The sequence below is a fragment of the Dreissena polymorpha genome, chromosome 5 (genome assembly GCF_020536995.1).
Source record: "Dreissena polymorpha isolate Duluth1 chromosome 5, UMN_Dpol_1.0, whole genome shotgun sequence".
NCBI lineage: Eukaryota > Metazoa > Mollusca > Bivalvia > Myida > Dreissenidae > Dreissena > Dreissena polymorpha.
Window position 1 is genome coordinate 57,579,747 of NC_068359.1, and position 19,808 is coordinate 57,599,554.

General features: G+C 32.1%; 1 protein-coding gene across 1 annotated transcript in view; it reads right to left on the reverse strand.

Moving 5' to 3' along the window:
• The window catches only part of LOC127831246 (uncharacterized), a 49,978-nt gene that overhangs the window by 27,808 nt on the left and 2,362 nt on the right, over positions 1-19,808 (reverse strand). The window contains exon 2 of the mRNA XM_052356228.1: positions 6,463-6,733. Coding sequence (XP_052212188.1) covers positions 6,463-6,733 — 271 coding nt within the window. The remainder of the gene's footprint in view (positions 1-6,462; positions 6,734-19,808) is intronic.

A 19,808-nucleotide genomic window follows, 5' to 3' on the forward strand; every position in this document is an offset into this window, starting at 1 on the left:
AGGGTCTGGTAATTTTAAAATATATCTTCAATCACTCGAATTGATTGCAAATCTAAACATAACCAGTAACACACGAAGCATTTGACTAATTGTAATGGTTGCAATATCATAACCATTGACCAGACTATGTGTCCAAAAAGTATCCGATGCTTATTGGTTAAAGGTCAAGGTTACAATTCAAGGCCAAAGTTCATATATTTTAGTTTCTTTTCTGTAACTTAAACAGGCCTTGTTTTTACATATTTTTGTATTATTATATTTTAGAAACAGATCATGTTTGAAAGGCTACAATTTATGATCAAAGGGCAAGAGTTAAAGTTCTTTTGTTAACATGTATAGATTAGCCTGTAAACTCCTTGTATCATTTATGTTCTGTTTGTGCAACGTAAGTAACGGAAACAAAAACCTAAACAATGATAAAGAAAACATAGCATTTGCATCAATTCGTAAATGAAGGTTACCAGAGCAAAATGTAGATTTAAACAAAATCATATAACAATAGTCTTATCTGAAGCTGCAATGGCATGTGCACAATATTTGGTGTGTAACATTATATATAGTTCCGCTAATAAGTTCGTTCAAATCATGTCACTGGGGTCGAAACTGGTCATACCCCAGATGACATGATTTATATGGACTTATATATGATATAACTGTCTCCCAAAACACTATCCCAGGGATTTAATATTTGTGGTATATCATCACAAGCTTTATAAAGACATAATCTCAATAAATAAAGAAATCTTCATCATTGAAACAAAACAGAGCTTTCATATTTATTGTCTAATGAACCGCTTTACAGTTTATTCAAATCATGTACCTCATTTCAAAACTGGCAATGCCCGAATATTTGAATGACTTATACACAAACTTATTACTTAAAAATGTTATGAAGCAGAAGTAATAGACCCTATATTTGGTATGTCTCATTGTGTAAGTCATGTACAAAGTTGTTGAGGTCGACATTGGCCACAGCGAAAGTATCGCAGGATGTGTTTAGACTTATTTAGCATACAACTTTAAAAGACCGTCTACAGGTTTGATATTTGGTAGATAACATCAGTTAGTGTTCCACTAAAGAGAATTTTCAAGTTTTTATCCCAGGTTTCAAAACTGAACATGATCCAATGTCACTTAATTGATATAGACATACATAGTTGAAACATCTTCTCTAAATGCCAAGTCAGAGTTGGAATATTTGTTTACAGAATATTTTTGGTTGAAAATTGGCCCTCTATGTTGATGTGGTAATTTAAATATTTTTAATTAAATTACATCGCTTAGCAACTTATGAAACACAATGCACAAAACTTTGATATGGTATATTATTTTGGTCTTCTAGGGAGATTGTTTGCAACATTTGACCTGGAGTTAATTACCACGCCCCATTACAGAGATGATCAAGGGCATTTTTTGTTCTCTTGTCTCAACCATTGCATTAATTAAACAGTGTTCTATGCTAACTCTCTGCTTGAAAAGAAGTAATATTATCATGAACTAACAGAGGAGGCAACTCTTGACGTCACAGCCTTGAAATAATTTATTTATTTAATGAGAAAAACAATCATATCACAATCATACATGTATCGACTATTAAAAGTTAGTTACATCAAATATTTGGGCACAACGATCGTGTTTTGCGGAAACTGCCACATTATTTTTTTTATGAAATCGACGATAAGTAATTTATGTAGCCACTCAGAAAAGTTCAGCAGACAAGTTTTCCTATATATTTTTATGTTTTCCTCATATATTCTAAACGGAAATTGTTGTTAACTAATACACAAATAATTTAGAAGGAATATGTCCTTGCTTTTGGCGACGAACACTGTCTATAACTGCTTAAAAATACGTCTCAATGCTCAACTTGAGTGCATAATATGTTGAGAGATAAAATCATTTTAGTGTATCCCTCTATCCGATAGTTTCATAAATTCCTATGCTCGGCCACAAAATTATTTTAAAAATTATGACAAATATTACAAATGTACTATGACATGCCAATAATTTTGAAAATATTTCATTTTAATCAGTATGTTGGTTAATAACAATATAACTACATATATTTATTTAAAATGTGTTGCACAAATTGAATGTTTTCCGATAAGATGATGACATAACAGGTTGGTAGGAAGATATGAGCAAAGTAAGGTTGCTAGGGTGCCCGCCTACAATGGTGGTGTTAGTATGAACGTACTTGATATCTTAATTTCTAAGCTTGTATGTGTTGTTGAAATAAAGATATTAAATTGAATGTCGCATATTCATAACAATGATTTCATTTAGTGAAAAAAAACAGGCAAGTTAACTCTGAAGTGGCTTAGAAGACCTTTTATATTGCTAAATAAACGGGAAAAGAGGCTATATGCTTAATTAAATTTTTCTGATAAAAAGTGGTACGTCTAGGAAATAGACAAGATGCATTTTCACGAATAAACAATTATAAATGTTTTGGTGATCTTTGAGCATGGTAACATTATCAAACTAACAACAAGTCCGATTAAAGAGCATGAACATTCAACCGTATAAGCAAAGCATAACCCTTCTCACACCAAACTTGTTACATTTGTTATGTACCATGTTATAAATGTAGTAAGGTCGCCAAGGTGTAATGGATATGGTGTCCGCCTAGCGACCAGGAGGTCACGGGTTCGATCCCCGCTGTGGGAGCGTTCTTTCGATCTCCCATATAGACACCAAGTACTGGTTTTAGGCCCAGGAAACGGACTCGAGAGCATTTCAAATAAGTAGGAATTACTTTCTATGCAATCGAGCTAAAATAAATGGGTTTAAACTAAATGTAGTAGCCGTTTACTAGATTTTATTAAAGCATTACCCATGGGGTCAAGACTGAACACCCAGGGGTTATGTAGTTTATGTTATAGGCTATATTAAAAAATATAGCATTTAAATATTTACTCTGTTACAACATGGCCACCTTTTTAATTATTTGAATGCAACAATTGATTGTGCCCCTCTACAAAAGTGAACCAGATAACGCCCCTCGGGTCAAAACTGGCCCTACCTTATGGTCAAATATGTTGATCATTTCGAAATATTTAACAAAGATTTCAATAGACGCTGACTTTTGCATTTTGACTCAATCAAAATAAAACTGGTTTGTGTTTTACCGAAACGATTGTTTTTTGTTTACAAAGCCAGCAAAATTCTGACTAGTGATTCTGTATCAATCATACACATTATGTGTGCCATGGTAATGACCCAGCTATGCTATTAATTGACATCACTCCTGTGTATTTAAAACACCGTCTATGATTAAAGGGACCACATGAGACGTCAATTGTCATATCTCAATTTCATTGATGTCATTAAAATTGATGTTTTAGTAGGAAAAGGACAATAGGAGAGCTATTTACATATTTCTCTTTAGTATAATATTTGTACCAAATTGGTTTAGCCGCTTCGATCCTTTGGGATGTAAAATTATTCAACCAAGATTAGAGGGAATAACAACCCTAAAATGCTTCTAAGGTTAAATTATAATGTTTGATATATATATTCAATAAACAATTAAATAGCTTGACAAGTAAAAATCCATCGCCTGTGAATTTATTAATGTCAAATTGTATTGATCAAATAACCACATGATTCGGTAGGACCGTATGTTCATTATCTACAATTATGTTTTCAAAAATATCAATCGGATAATTCAGTATGGTTTAGGGGTATATAAATTCTAACTTAATGATCCATGTAAAATATTTCTAAAATATTTGACTTGTAGAACACTTGTCAATTGTCAAATCAGGCTATTAAAATTGATAGCTGTTGAATTGATTCCGTTTATTGTCTTTCACCCAAATTATTTAAGAAAATAGCCCCTTCATTGAAATGGAATACAATTACAAATGCAGTAGTGTCTTTTAATAATTACTGTTACATTTGTTTTTCTTTACAATAAGATTTTGCAACAGCGATTTTTATTAAGAAAAAACTACAATATTCCCTAATGCCGTCGGAAAAAATCCCAAAAGAAAGGATTATTTATGCAAGTGAACAAATAAAATGAGCACTGAAACTGAAAATGTCAAGCCAAAATGCACGTAAATTAAGTTTCACGACGGGAAATTTTCCGAATTAAGAGGTTTTGTTGCAAATGTCTCCCAATATGTACGGTACTGGTACTTTTCCCAATTTGGGCCAACAAATCGCTTTGCAAATAACTGTTTCTGTGTATTGGAAAATATAAAACTCAATTCAAGAGCTGAATTGCATAAAAAAATAAAAGTGAATCAAGATGATCAGCTAAGTCACTGTTCAGACCCCCAAAACATATTATATATTTTGTGTTTGTCACAAGTAGTGGAAATAGTGTATTCATATGTTGTGTTTTACACACTTTATAAACACAGACTATGTAATAATACTATGTTTGAAGTATCTAAAAAATACATAACATTGGACGTATTTGTATTTTTAAATGCGTCGTCTTCCAATTTTGTTTGAGGACGGATACAAAATATTTGTTTTAAGCGCATTACTGCATACTGTAGTTATCAATATGACCGTTATACTAAAGGTTCATTCATGGTTTCATTATGAAATGAATACAATTTGAAATGAATGTTCTTTATCATAATAATTATTTAATATATATTATGTTTTATATCTGTCTGATTTTCAATATTTAAATGTATACACTGCATAAGGTTCAATAATTTATTGCATAAATATTGCTTTATATTCTATCGTTCAGAGAATATCACAACTGCTTCAATTACATATATTGTCTCCAATATTCAATAGAATGTAAAAATAAAATCCAAATGTAACCAAACTTAATTTATTATTGTGTCCATCTTACCATGAATTGTCCCGAAAGTACAGAAAAAAATGCACAATAAGTCCACGCCGTCCATGTTGTGGATCTTTGCTTACCAGCAGCAGATACAAGACTGCGAAAACCGTATCAACCCGCGGATATATTGTAACATAATGACGTGGGTAAACACGAAAGACGGATACCTTTACAGTGTGTGGGTAGTTTGGGTGTAGAATTTTTTTATTTGACATTTTTCGTAAGAAGTTAGAAGACTGAAGTGTAAAATGAGATCTTGATTTAACAGCTGATCGGTTACAGAGAAGTCATTCACAGATATAACGAGAAAACAATAGAGGCACGATTACTGTATCGGGTACAAATCAACGCCCGTCACCGGATGCAGAAATGAAATCCGCCAGAAATATTGCACAGCACTTTGGTGTCAACCCAACGTACAAATTCAACACCAAAGTGCGTCATGCAATGTGTTAAATACAGATTAGCGTAACCCTGAAGGAACGCACTTTGTAGCAAACCTAAAGGCGGTATTAAACACGAACAATTGTAGATAATGTTAATTACCAAACAATGTTGTTTCTTTGTACTTTTAACTGACGTTACCTGCGAACAGTATTTACAGTCTTCCTTTACTGTGTTATTATCAAAACAAGTCGATGATATGCATGCACTTAATGGTGATTGCATTAATTTTAAAGTCGATCATATAAAATGTTTTCACAGTCAAATAATTATGTTTATTTTTTTATAATTCTTAATGACAACTGAAAGCCAGCATTGTTCTAAAGTATTGATTTATTGAATATGTTGTGCTTGTCCAATAATATTTAAAACAACAACAATAACGATAACACAAACCTACAATATTTTTTTTCAGAAATAAAGCTGACAAAACACATTTAGCCTACACAAGTAAATATATAACTTCTTCTGGTTGATATATCTGTATTTATTAATTGATAAGTAGGAAGCAAAATTGTCATAGTGTTGAATTCATTTATATGTTTGAATCTAAAAATGTTATTGGTACAGTATTAATTGAAAGAATAAACATGTGCATGGATGTTGGTTTTATTTTAGAATACCTCAGGCTTGAATAACATGAGTGCACATTCGGGGGGTCCCAAACAATGAAAGAATCAGGACAGTGTTCCCCTACCATCCATTACATGATGCCAGCTAGAGAGAAGCTGTAAAAACCATTTGGTTGAAAATAACAATATGAAGCATTTGCTCAACGCTTTCAAAGTTTTGAGTATTTCTGTCAAAATCTGTGATCGCGAGTAATATACACCTAAAAACACAACTATGATATTTTAGATACATTTTTATCTGAAACGTTGTTCATAGATAAAATCAAAGTAAAAATGATCATCATTAATATTCAATAGTATCTGTGTCTTATTGTTTATGTTCTTTCGACCATAAACCGTAGTTTGGCATCAACTGAAGAAGATTTAGTTGGGGCTGAAAATTTGTGTCTATGGTCTTCCACAACTTGAAGTAAATATTGCTTTTGTTCTTCATTGTGTGTCAAACTCAAATTGAACAGTTAAATGTATGCCACCCCACGTTCAGACAAGTCATTGACTACTTCACAGTTGACACTAGATGTTTGTTTTTTTTTTGATAATGATACTTGGGTTGAGTTTCCCACTCACTGGGATCAATCTTTAAGAAATCCTGCGATATGCCAAGAATAAAGAAAAACACACTTAGTGTTTTTAGTACAAAGTTGTTTAGTTTCTTGGTAGTCGGATGTCGAAATGGCTGTATTCGCTTTAGAGGTTTATCTGAGCCTTCAACATCTTTGAGTGCCACTACCATTGAGCGCTTCTCCTCTATAGTAATAGCATCGTCAAAGACTACAATAGTTTCAGAGCGATACCAAGGGTGGCGCTCAAAGGCTGTTGTAGTCTGGATTACCTGCCCCTTTTTATACAAAGAGTCAGGCACAGACGAAGTAATGGCGGACGCGATGGAAATAGTAAGTTAACTAGCAAATATTAAAAGGTGGTTCGTTTTGAAAGTATTTATTTCCCGATCAGTATTATAATTAATTATTTCAATGGTATGAATCATTTTCACGGAACGATTGATTTTGTATGAGATATTTCATTCTTCATAAGTTGAATAGTTTTCGGATAAATTAATGGAAAATGTAATTTCGGATAATACACAAGAGGAAGAAAATGACATGTGCGGGACTAAAACCTGTGATCATCATTATTCTATTTTGACTACCGATTGAGCTTAAATCGAGATGCTTGTAATTTTCCATGGTGGGATAATAATCCTGTGTAACAAAGGTCTAATAATTTAGACTAGCCCTGACACTACACTTCTTTCTTCTTTTTTTCAGGTTATAAACAGCCAGTCAATTACAGATGCATTGCAGAAATATTGTTCAGAATTCCAAACTCATATATCAGAGCTCAAACCACTACAGTTTAAAGCAGTACAAACATTATTATCAAAAAAAGACTGCATCTGTGCTCTACCCACTGGTTATGGCAAATCATTAATTTACGAAATTTTACCTTTTATTGTTCCAAAATGTATTGTGATTGTTATTGTGCCTTTAAATGCCATAATAGAACAGCAAATACTGAAACTCTATGGACAATCTTTTTCTATGTCTATGAGTATAGGCACTGTTGACTTATCAATTACCAAATATATTTTCTTTCATCCAGCGACTGTTTTAAACTCTCTTGAAGTGAACAAACTATTTCGCTCTGTTAAATTTCAAGATTATAACAAGTTTCTTGTAATCGACGAGGCTCATTGTGTTATTGAATGGGGCGGAGAATTTAGGAAGGACTTTAAAAGAATATACCAACTGAAGTCTCTTGTAAGTTGCCCAATTCTTGCTTTGTCAGCAACAATAACAAAAGCAGGTCAAACTGAAATTGCAAAATGTCTGCATTTGACTAACTATGAAGTTGTAAGTGCTAGCCCTGCAAAAGACAACATTAAGATGGTCGTTATGAATCGTCCTAGTCCAAACTCCAAAGGGAATACCTCATTTACACCATATGACTATATCTTTGTACCGGTTTTGCAACAACTGAAGAGTGAGATTGATAATTTTGAAATAACTATTGTATATTGTAAGACAATTAATTGGATTGGTTATGGATATGAACTTGCAAAGCAAATACTTGGTGATGAATTCTACTCAGGAAAACCATCGGAGAAAACTGCAAGAGTCATGATGTACCATTCATCTATGGAAGGCTCTGATGGGAAGGTACGATGTTGTATTATTTAGATTTACAAAAATACAGTCAGTAATATGAAAATCAATCATAGTATAAAATTGCATTATTTTGTTTTTCTAAATTGCCCAATTTACATATTTTAAATATGTAGTTTCAGTAAATATGACACTAGTTTAATTGTTACTTGTCAGAAACTATTTAGTAAGGTTGATGTTTTATTATGAATGGATCTAGTTTAATCTTTGAGCCATCAACATGCAAAGTATTTATATGTTGTTTCTTTTCAATAATTTTCAGTTGAAAAAAAATATTGTTGAGACGTTACAGACTGAAAGGTCTACGATCCGACTGATAATTGCATCTGTGGCTCTAGGCATGGGTGCAGATTTGAGGCATGTTAAGAGGGTGATTCATGCTGGACCTCCTACTTCCTTAGAGAGTAAGTTTAGGTATTTAAAGATAGTAAACAATTTCAAAAAAGTTTATTTCATAGATATTTATCAACATTGAAATGCTTTGAGTATTATACCAAAAGTAGTGTAACGAACACAGCATTCAACAACATTGGTCATAATGTTAGCATAATTAAGCTCCAATATTAGATATAAAAGTCAACAAAACAATTTGAAGTTTGAGCAATGAGCACAGAATTGAGCATTGTGCACAAACAAGTTAATAAAGTTTTGATCTGCTAATGCAAACAAACTGACCTCAGTACTGACCCGAGCTTATATAATTTTATTTTGTGCTTTAAGTTCTATTCTGTGCTCTCAGCTCAAACACAACACATAATGTCACATATAATCCTAATTTTTTCTGGAGCTGTTTATTACCTTTTAACAAAGTTTTCCTAAAACTAGAAACAATTTTCCTAATATTTTTACCAAAATGTACAATTGTAAACCAATGAATATCATGAAAATCTTCATATATGTATATAGTGTTTTTCCCAGGAGGGCGAAGGGCCATGTTGCAGTAAATTCAAAAAGGGCATTTTAACGCGCCGTTTATGCAAAAAAGGGCAGACATACGCGTGGTTCCTTTTAAGCTATGAAAGTACTGTTATAGATAATTACTTATCAATGATAACGGCTATGGGTATACTTGTATAGGTTATTTTTACTTATCAATTATAATGTGATTACAACATTTATCATTAAGTTGAAGACAAATAAGGTCATAAGGCAATAAAGATGTTATCGATAAGGGCGCGTGGCGAGTTTTGCCTTTGAATAGGGTGGCAATCTGGGAGGGCGGAATGGCACATCGCCACGCTAAGAGGGCCTGGGAAAAACACTAATATATACACACATTATATTTGCAGCTTATATACAAGAGATCGGCAGAGCAGGAAGAAGCCATGATGATGCCCTGGCCATTCTCTTCTTTAACAAATCAGACATTGCATCTGAACATATGACCAGAGAAATGAAGGACTATTGTGTAAACTCAACTATCTGCCGAAGAAGTTTAGTTAACCAGTATTTTGGTTTTGAAACTCAGGAAGTCAAACAGTTTTCAATTTGTTTTGATTTGTGCAATAATGAACTGGGGATAGAATATGATTTTAGTAAACTGTCAGCTAACTAAAAGCATACATAGCTTAGTTTTCTTAAACTTCACCATGACTCGTAAGCACAAAGCTTTTTTAATTTTTATTACAATTACTGTTGCTGGTCACACCATCCCCTTACAATAGGGTTGGTTAGTTGGCAACTGTTTTTATTTTTATTTTTGGATGATAAAATTGTATTTTATGATTGTACTGCTTAACGAACGAATATTTTGTAGAATCATTTGATATCTTATCCTCTCACCTGATTTATTTAATGCCATTTTGAAATCTGGTGTTTTTCCTAACTGTTGGATGGAAGGTAAGGTTTTTCCTCTCCAAAAAAAAAATGTTAATAATGTAAATAATTACTGAGGGATAGTTTTGAATAGCTCACTAAACTTCTTCGGCAGATAGTTGAGTTTTCCAAAATATGTACGGGCATATTTTAGGCAACAAGTAGTAGATGTTTTTAATCAATCTTGGTCCAATAGTGTATCTGCAAGTCATTCTTAACATTCATATTGCCATTTTTAACAACATATAAGGTTATAATCTTATTTAGACTTTGTTACAAAAAAGTATAGTATTTGTATCAAATTTAAACCATGTTTTTTATTTGTTTCATATTGCAAAGTATTATTTGTTTAACATGTAGCGTGACATTTTATTTTTTTAAACTATAAATCATAACTCCCTGATTATACTCCTTTAATTGACGTTTCGGCATATTGCCTTTATCAAAACATTGGAAATTATATGTTAACTACATTTTTACGTCTTTTGACTGCACAATTTAAATAACAAAGAAAAATGTTTTTAAACGTCAAATGACGTTGTACATGATGACGTCATAAATGGCGTTATATAAAATGGCGCCAAAAAAATGTAAAAATTCGCCAAAAATGAAATGACGTTAAACACTTACATATTGTATCTTAATCCTATGTTAAATGTGTGCTTTATATATTTAATAAATTGATATTTTACAATAAAATAATCATCATCATATGTAATTATAATCTACCTTAACTTATTATCATAAATTAAATAGGGTAAACTTATTTAATGACTCTTATTATTTCAATCCATATCTATGTATAATATTCAAATGATATTTGATTAAATAATCATATATACTTGCTATTCTATATATCATATACACATTATGGACAAGATAAATTGCATAAAGTACTATTAGTTTTACATCCATTTATGTTGATGATTAATATCAAATGTTTTTCACATATATTTTTTACAAGATAGTTTCCCGTAGCAGGACATCAAGTTGATTTTTTGTATTTAGTCCATTTGGTGATTGCGTTTGAAACTTCTTTATAAATTCCAATTCTTTAATAAGTCTGTAATAATGGGAACTGTCTCTTATTTGTGTTAACACTGATACACCCATATCCTGCACTCTGTGGCCTGCACCATTGAAATGTTCTGAGATTGGTTTCTCTCTTCGTAGTCGCACGTCAGCCTCGTGTTCTTTGGCACGTTCCTTTAATGATCTGCTCGTCTCTCCGACGTATACCATCTTTTGGCATTTAATACAAAATATACCGTACACCAAGTTATAAATGTTACAGTTCTGTTTTATTGCTTCGTTTGGAATGTCACTTTTTGGGTTGTTATGAAAACCTCTTGTCAACATTTTACAGACTATACAATTAGTCTTACACGATTGTGGTATTAGTTGAAAACGTTTGTTTATTTCTTTGTTTGTTTTTCCATGAACTAAAATGTCACCGATATTCCTATCTCGTCTGTATGCAACTATTGGTACGTCTGGGAATATATTTTTCATTCTGTCTGATTTATATAGTTTGTCTGTATGTTTTCGAATTATTGAGTGGATATTTGGAAGGTTGTTTGAATAAGTTATAGCTAGTGGTACTCTCTTGTTGGCTGTTTTATTTGTTTCTTTCTTCTTAAGTAAGTCTTTCCTATTTAAATTATCAACTCGGGATAGCTCATGGTTTACAAATTTATTTGGATATCCTCTTTTTTGTAGATTCTGTTTTAGTTCTTTTTTACGATGTCTGTATTTGTTTTCGTCAGAACATATTCTTTTTAAACGTATTCCTAATCCATAGGGTATTGCTTTCTTCACATTTGTTGGATGGTCTGAGTCATATTGGACATATTGATGTTTATCGGTTGGCTTTGAGTATAAATCAGTTGTTATTTTATTATCTTCTAGTTGAATTTTTGTGTCTAAGAAATCTATCTGTGTTGTGTTCCATCTTAATTCTACTTTGATGTTTTCATGTATTTTGTTAGCATAGTCGAAACATTTCATGAGTTCGTCAATTCCATGTGTCCATAGTCCAAACCCATCATCTATGAAACGTTTATAGAATATTGGTTGTTTATTGTATTCAGATAATTGTTCATCCCATTTTCTCATGTAACAACAGGCATAATTTCTCCCAAGTTTCGATCCAATAGCTACTCCCTCTTTTTGTCTGTATTCTTGTCCACAAAATTCGATCACATTATTTTCTAAAACAGTTTCAATCATTTCAATCACCGCTTCAGTGTTGATGGTCTTAGTACAGCGTTCATTTAAAGCTTGTTTGCACGCCTCTAGGCCCTCTTTCTTTGGAATCGATGGGTATAACTTGACAACATCAAAACAGTATAAGATAATTCCTTCTGGTAATGGTGTAGTTATTTCCCTCTCTATAGCGTTTAAAAATGCTGTGGTGTCTCTTATATAGCTTGGTGTTTCTATAACATAGGTTTCTAGCTCCTTTTCTGCTACCTCTGCCATTCTTTCAGTACTTGTTCCAATGCCATTTACAATTGTTCTATACGGGTTGCCTTTGTTATGTATTTTTGGATTTCCTTTAAGTTTCCCTCTTGATGGATATTTTGGTATCAAGTATTGTTGTAATTTCTTTGAGATAATGCCGTTTTTAAATAGTTTATTTGCTAGTTGCTTCACCTTTGTGTTTGCATTGTCAAGTCCATTCCCATTAGTTTTTTCATATGATGTGCTGTCATTAAGTTCATTCCGGAGTTTTTCTACATATTCATTTGCGTCTGTTATCACTATTCCAGAACCTTTGTCTGCAGGCCTTATTATTATACTGGAATCATTTAGTAACGTGTGCAATCCTTGTTTTTCTTGTCTTGTGATATTTGACTGTCCTGAATATGAGAGAATGAATAGGGAAGTTCAAATAGATTGGTTTACAATGGAGTCCTGTTGCAATTTTGAAGAAAGAGGGCATAAAATAAACTATCAAGATAAGAAAAATAGAAAAACGCAAGAGTGTGATACACAAAAACTTAAATCAAACGATAAAAGAACTAAAAACAAGGGTGAAAATAAACCAGCAAAAAAAGACACAATTGAAACAAATAATAATAGTCTTGACACTGTTACTAATCTGTCTTCAAGAAAGTTAACAGAAGCAGAAACAAGTCTATTATCCAAAGGAATATCTTTTGTACCGTCTAAAAAACACGTAGATTTATCTAAGATACACAGTGACCTAGCAGAATGGGAGAGACGGATGCGACTCGCAGAGTATTTCCATAGTGATGAAAATCAAGAAAAGAAAAATGAAAAGGAGGAATATGAGATAAAGAAAGAAAGCCGTTTTACTCCTGAACCTGGTAGAGAAAAGTGGCTAGATGCTTATATAGAAGCAGTTAAAAATGATATTCTAAATGGCATAAAAGAAAATGGACAGTCAAATATCACAAGACAAGAAAAACAAGCATTGCACACGTTACTAAATGATTCCAGTATAATAATAAGGCCTGCAGACAAAGGTTCTGGAATAGTGATAACAGACGCAAATGAATATGTAGAAAAACTCCGGAATGAACTTAATGACAGCACATCATATGAAAAAACTAATGGGAATGGACTTGACAATGCAAACACAAAGGTGAAGCAACTAGCAAATAAACTATTTAAAAACGGCATTATCTCAAAGAAATTACAACAATACTTGATACCAAAATATCCATCAAGAGGGAAACTTAAAGGAAATCCAAAAATACATAAAAAAGGCAACCCGTATAGAACAATTGTAAATGGCATTGGAACAAGTACTGAAAGAATGGCAGAGGTAGCAGAAAAGGAGCTAGAAACCTATGTTATAGAAACACCAAGCTATATAAGAGACACCACAGCATTTTTAAACGCTATAGAGAGGGAAATAACTACACCATTACCAGAAGGAATTATCTTATACTGTTTTGATGTTGTCAAGTTATACCCATCGATTCCAAAGAAAGAGGGCCTAGAGGCGTGCAAACAAGCTTTAAATGAACGCTGTACTAAGACCATCAACACTGAAGCGGTGATTGAAATGATTGAAACTGTTTTAGAAAATAATGTGATCGAATTTTGTGGACAAGAATACAGACAAAAAGAGGGAGTAGCTATTGGATCGAAACTTGGGAGAAATTATGCCTGTTGTTACATGAGAAAATGGGATGAACAATTATCTGAATACAATAAACAACCAATATTCTATAAACGTTTCATAGATGATGGGTTTGGACTATGGACACATGGAATTGACGAACTCATGAAATTTTTCGACTATGCTAACAAAATACATGAAAACATCAAAGTAGAATTAAGATGGAACACAACACAGATAGATTTCTTAGACACAAAAATTCAACTAGAAGATAATAAAATAACAACTGATTTATACTCAAAGCCAACCGATAAACATCAATATGTCCAATATGACTCAGACCATCCAACAAATGTGAAGAAAGCAATACCCTATGGATTAGGAATACGTTTAAAAAGAATATGTTCTGACGAAAACAAATACAGACATCGTAAAAAAGAACTAAAACAGAATCTACAAAAAAGAGGATATCCAAATAAATTTGTAAACCATGAGCTATCCCGAGTTGATAATTTAAATAGGAAAGACTTACTTAAGAAGAAAGAAACAAATAAAACAGCCAACAAGAGAGTACCACTAGCTATAACTTATTCAAACAACCTTCCAAATATCCACTCAATAATTCGAAAACATACAGACAAACTATATAAATCAGACAGAATGAAAAATATATTCCCAGACGTACCAATAGTTGCATACAGACGAGATAGGAATATCGGTGACATTTTAGTTCATGGAAAAACAAACAAAGAAATAAACAAACGTTTTCAACTAATACCACAATCGTGTAAGACTAATTGTATAGTCTGTAAAATGTTGACAAGAGGTTTTCATAACAACCCAAAAAGTGACATTCCAAACGAAGCAATAAAACAGAACTGTAACATTTATAACTTGGTGTACGGTATATTTTGTATTAAATGCCAAAAGATGGTATACGTCGGAGAGACGAGCAGATCATTAAAGGAACGTGCCAAAGAACACGAGGCTGACGTGCGACTACGAAGAGAGAAACCAATCTCAGAACATTTCAATGGTGCAGGCCACAGAGTGCAGGATATGGGTGTATCAGTGTTAACACAAATAAGAGACAGTTCCCATTATTACAGACTTATTAAAGAATTGGAATTTATAAAGAAGTTTCAAACGCAATCACCAAATGGACTAAATACAAAAAATCAACTTGATGTCCTGCTACGGGAAACTATCTTGTAAAAAATATATGTGAAAAACATTTGATATTAATCATCAACATAAATGGATGTAAAACTAATAGTACTTTATGCAATGTATCTTGTCCATAATGTGTATATGATATATAGAATAGCAAGTATATATGATTATTTAATCAAATATCATTTGAATATTATACATAGATATGGATTGAAATAATAAGAGTCATTAAATAAGTTTACCCTATTTAATTTATGATAATAAGTTAAGGTAGATTATAATTACATATGATGATGATTATTTTATTGTAAAATATCAATTTATTAAATATATAAAGCACACATTTAACATAGGATTAAGATACAATATGTAAGTGTTTAACGTCATTTCATTTTTGGCGAATTTTTACATTTTTTTGGCGCCATTTTATATAACGCCATTTATGACGTCATCATGTACAACGTCATTTGACGTTTAAAAATATTTTTCTTTGTTATTTAAATTGTGCAGTCAAAAGACGTAAAAATGTAGTTAACATATAATTTCCAATGTTTTGATAAAGGCATTATGCCGAAACGTCAATTAAAGGAGTATAATCAGAGAGTTATAATTTTTTAATATCCCTTCGGATAATTCAACTGAGCTTATATGTTTTTTAACTCCGAAAAACAAAATGGAAGATGTGTTGGACTGCAATAGCCAAGAAATGGAAAAATACTTACGTTATGTGTCACATAAAGATTTTATATCAAAGTGTGTAAGACATGGGATTGTACCAGAAGGATTCAAGATCAACTGGAATATTCAGATAGACTGTAGCGATGAAATACTAAACAAGTGTGAAAAAATCAAACAAGATGCGTCGGTGAAACTCATGGAACTCACATTGGTAGCTTGTGAAGAGAAAATTAACAAACTAAGAAGCGATGTATGTGTGGAAGATTTAAACAATGACGACCATAAACTGTTTTCAAAACGGAAGCTAGCTGAACTTACACAGAAAAAGAATGAAAAATTCTACAAGCTGTTGAACTGTAAGTTAGATTTTTTATCTTCATTGGTAACAATAGACAATTTTCAAGAAAGTTCCATACAAATGGATGGGAACTGTTTCTACAGATGTATTGCAAAAGAAATATATAACAATGACAACAAGCACGAAATAGTTAGACAAAAAATTAATAACCATATGAAGGACTTAAAAGATGTTTACAAAGAATACGTAGATAGAAGTATCACAAAGCATATAGAAAATCATTCATTTAGTGACGGAAGAGTTGAATCGTGGGCAACTGAAGCCGAAATATATGCAGCAGCAACCCTATTTTTAAGTGAAATATGCATATTTGCTGACGACCAAAATATTACAAGTAAACTACTTTTCCAACCACTTAATGGAGTAAAAACAAAACGAAAAATATTCCTAAGATTAAGAATGCAGCATTTTACTTTACTGCATATAAAATTGGACCAAAACAAACATCAATACCTTCCTGAATATGAGAGAATGAATAGGGAAGTTCAAATAGATTGGTTTACAATGGAGTCCTGTTGCAATTTTGAAGAAAGAGGGCATAAAATGAACTATCAAGATAAGAAAAATAGAAAAACGCAAGAGTGTGATACACAAAAACTTAAATCAAACGATAAAAGAACTAAAAACAAGGGTGAAAATAAACCAGCAAAAAAAGACACAATTGAAACAAATAATAATAGTCTTGACACTGTTACTAATCTGTCTTCAAGAAAGTTAACAGAAGCAGAAACAAGTCTATTATCCAAAGGAATATCTTTTGTACCGTCTAAAAAACACGTAGATTTATCTAAGATACACCGTGACCTAGCAGAATGGGAGAGACGGATGCGACTCGCAGAGTATTTCCATAGTGATGAAAATCAAGAAAAGAAAAATGAAAAGGAGGAATATGAGATAAAGAAAGAAAGCCGTTTTACTCCTGAACCTGGTAGAGAAAAGTGGCTAGATGCTTATATAGAAGCAGTTAAAAATGATATTCTAAATGGCATAAAAGAAAATGGACAGTCAAATATCACAAGACAAGAAAAACAAGCATTGCACACGTTACTAAATGATTCCAGTATAATAATAAGGCCTGCAGACAAAGGTTCTGGAATAGTGATAACAGACGCAAATGAATATGTAGAAAAACTCCGGAATGAACTTAATGACAGCACATCATATGAAAAAACTAATGGGAATGGACTTGACAATGCAAACACAAAGGTGAAGCAACTAGCAAATAAACTATTTAAAAACGGCATTATCTCAAAGAAATTACAACAATACTTGATACCAAAATATCCATCAAGAGGGAAACTTAAAGGAAATCCAAAAATACATAAAAAAGGCAACCCGTATAGAACAATTGTAAATGGCATTGGAACAAGTACTGAAAGAATGGCAGAGGTAGCAGAAAAGGAGCTAGAAACCTATGTTATAGAAACACCAAGCTATATAAGAGACACCACAGCATTTTTAAACGCTATAGAGAGGGAAATAACTACACCATTACCAGAAGGAATTATCTTATACTGTTTTGATGTTGTCAAGTTATACCCATCGATTCCAAAGAAAGAGGGCCTAGAGGCGTGCAAACAAGCTTTAAATGAACGCTGTACTAAGACCATCAACACTGAAGCGGTGATTGAAATGATTGAAACTGTTTTAGAAAATAATGTGATCGAATTTTGTGGACAAGAATACAGACAAAAAGAGGGAGTAGCTATTGGATCGAAACTTGGGAGAAATTATGCCTGTTGTTACATGAGAAAATGGGATGAACAATTATCTGAATACAATAAACAACCAATATTCTATAAACGTTTCATAGATGATGGGTTTGGACTATGGACACATGGAATTGACGAACTCATGAAATTTTTCGACTATGCTAACAAAATACATGAAAACATCAAAGTAGAATTAAGATGGAACACAACACAGATAGATTTCTTAGACACAAAAATTCAACTAGAAGATAATAAAATAACAACTGATTTATACTCAAAGCCAACCGATAAACATCAATATGTCCAATATGACTCAGACCATCCAACAAATGTGAAGAAAGCAATACCCTATGGATTAGGAATACGTTTAAAAAGAATATGTTCTGACGAAAACAAATACAGACATCGTAAAAAAGAACTAAAACAGAATCTACAAAAAAGAGGATATCCAAATAAATTTGTAAACCATGAGCTATCCCGAGTTGATAATTTAAATAGGAAAGACTTACTTAAGAAGAAAGAAACAAATAAAACAGCCAACAAGAGAGTACCACTAGCTATAACTTATTCAAACAACCTTCCAAATATCCACTCAATAATTCGAAAACATACAGACAAACTATATAAATCAGACAGAATGAAAAATATATTCCCAGACGTACCAATAGTTGCATACAGACGAGATAGGAATATCGGTGACATTTTAGTTCATGGAAAAACAAACAAAGAAATAAACAAACGTTTTCAACTAATACCACAATCGTGTAAGACTAATTGTATAGTCTGTAAAATGTTGACAAGAGGTTTTCATAACAACCCAAAAAGTGACATTCCAAACGAAGCAATAAAACAGAACTGTAACATTTATAACTTGGTGTACGGTATATTTTGTATTAAATGCCAAAAGATGGTATACGTCGGAGAGACGAGCAGATCATTAAAGGAACGTGCCAAAGAACACGAGGCTGACGTGCGACTACGAAGAGAGAAACCAATCTCAAAACATTTCAATGGTGCAGGCCACAGAGTGCAGGATATGGGTGTATCAGTGTTAACACAAATAAGAGACAGTTCCCATTATTACAGACTTATTAAAGAATTGGAATTTATAAAGAAGTTTCAAACGCAATCACCAAATGGACTAAATACAAAAAATCAACTTGATGTCCTGCTACGGGAAACTATCTTGTAAAAAATATATGTGAAAAACATTTGATATTAATCATCAACATAAATGGATGTAAAACTAATAGTACTTTATGCAATTTATCTTGTCCATAATGTGTATATGATATATAGAATAGCAAGTATATATGATTATTTAATCAAATATCATTTGAATATTATACATAGATATGGATTGAAATAATAAGAGTCATTAAATAAGTTTACCCTATTTAATTTATGATAATAAGTTAAGGTAGATTATAATTACATATGATGATGATTATTTTATTGTAAAATATCAATTTATTAAATATATAAAGCACACATTTAACATAGGATTAAGATACAATATGTAAGTGTTTAACGTCATTTCATTTTTGGCGAATTTTTACATTTTTTTGGCGCCATTTTATATAACGCCATTTATGACGTCATCATGTACAACGTCATTTGACGTTTAAAAACATTTTTCTTTGTTATTTAAATTGTGCAGTCAAAAGACGTAAAAATGTAGTTAACATATAATTTCCAATGTTTTGATAAAGGCATTATGCCGAAACGTCAATTAAAGGAGTATAATCAGAGAGTTATAATTTTTTAATATCCCTTCGGATAATTCAACTGAGCTTATAAATCATAAGATTGTTATTTTTTTTATTGATTTCATTGCTAACACATAGTTAAATCTTGTAATTTATGCATAATGTGTCTTTGCATTTTTGTTTAAATAGCAGCGAGTATAGTATATTTGT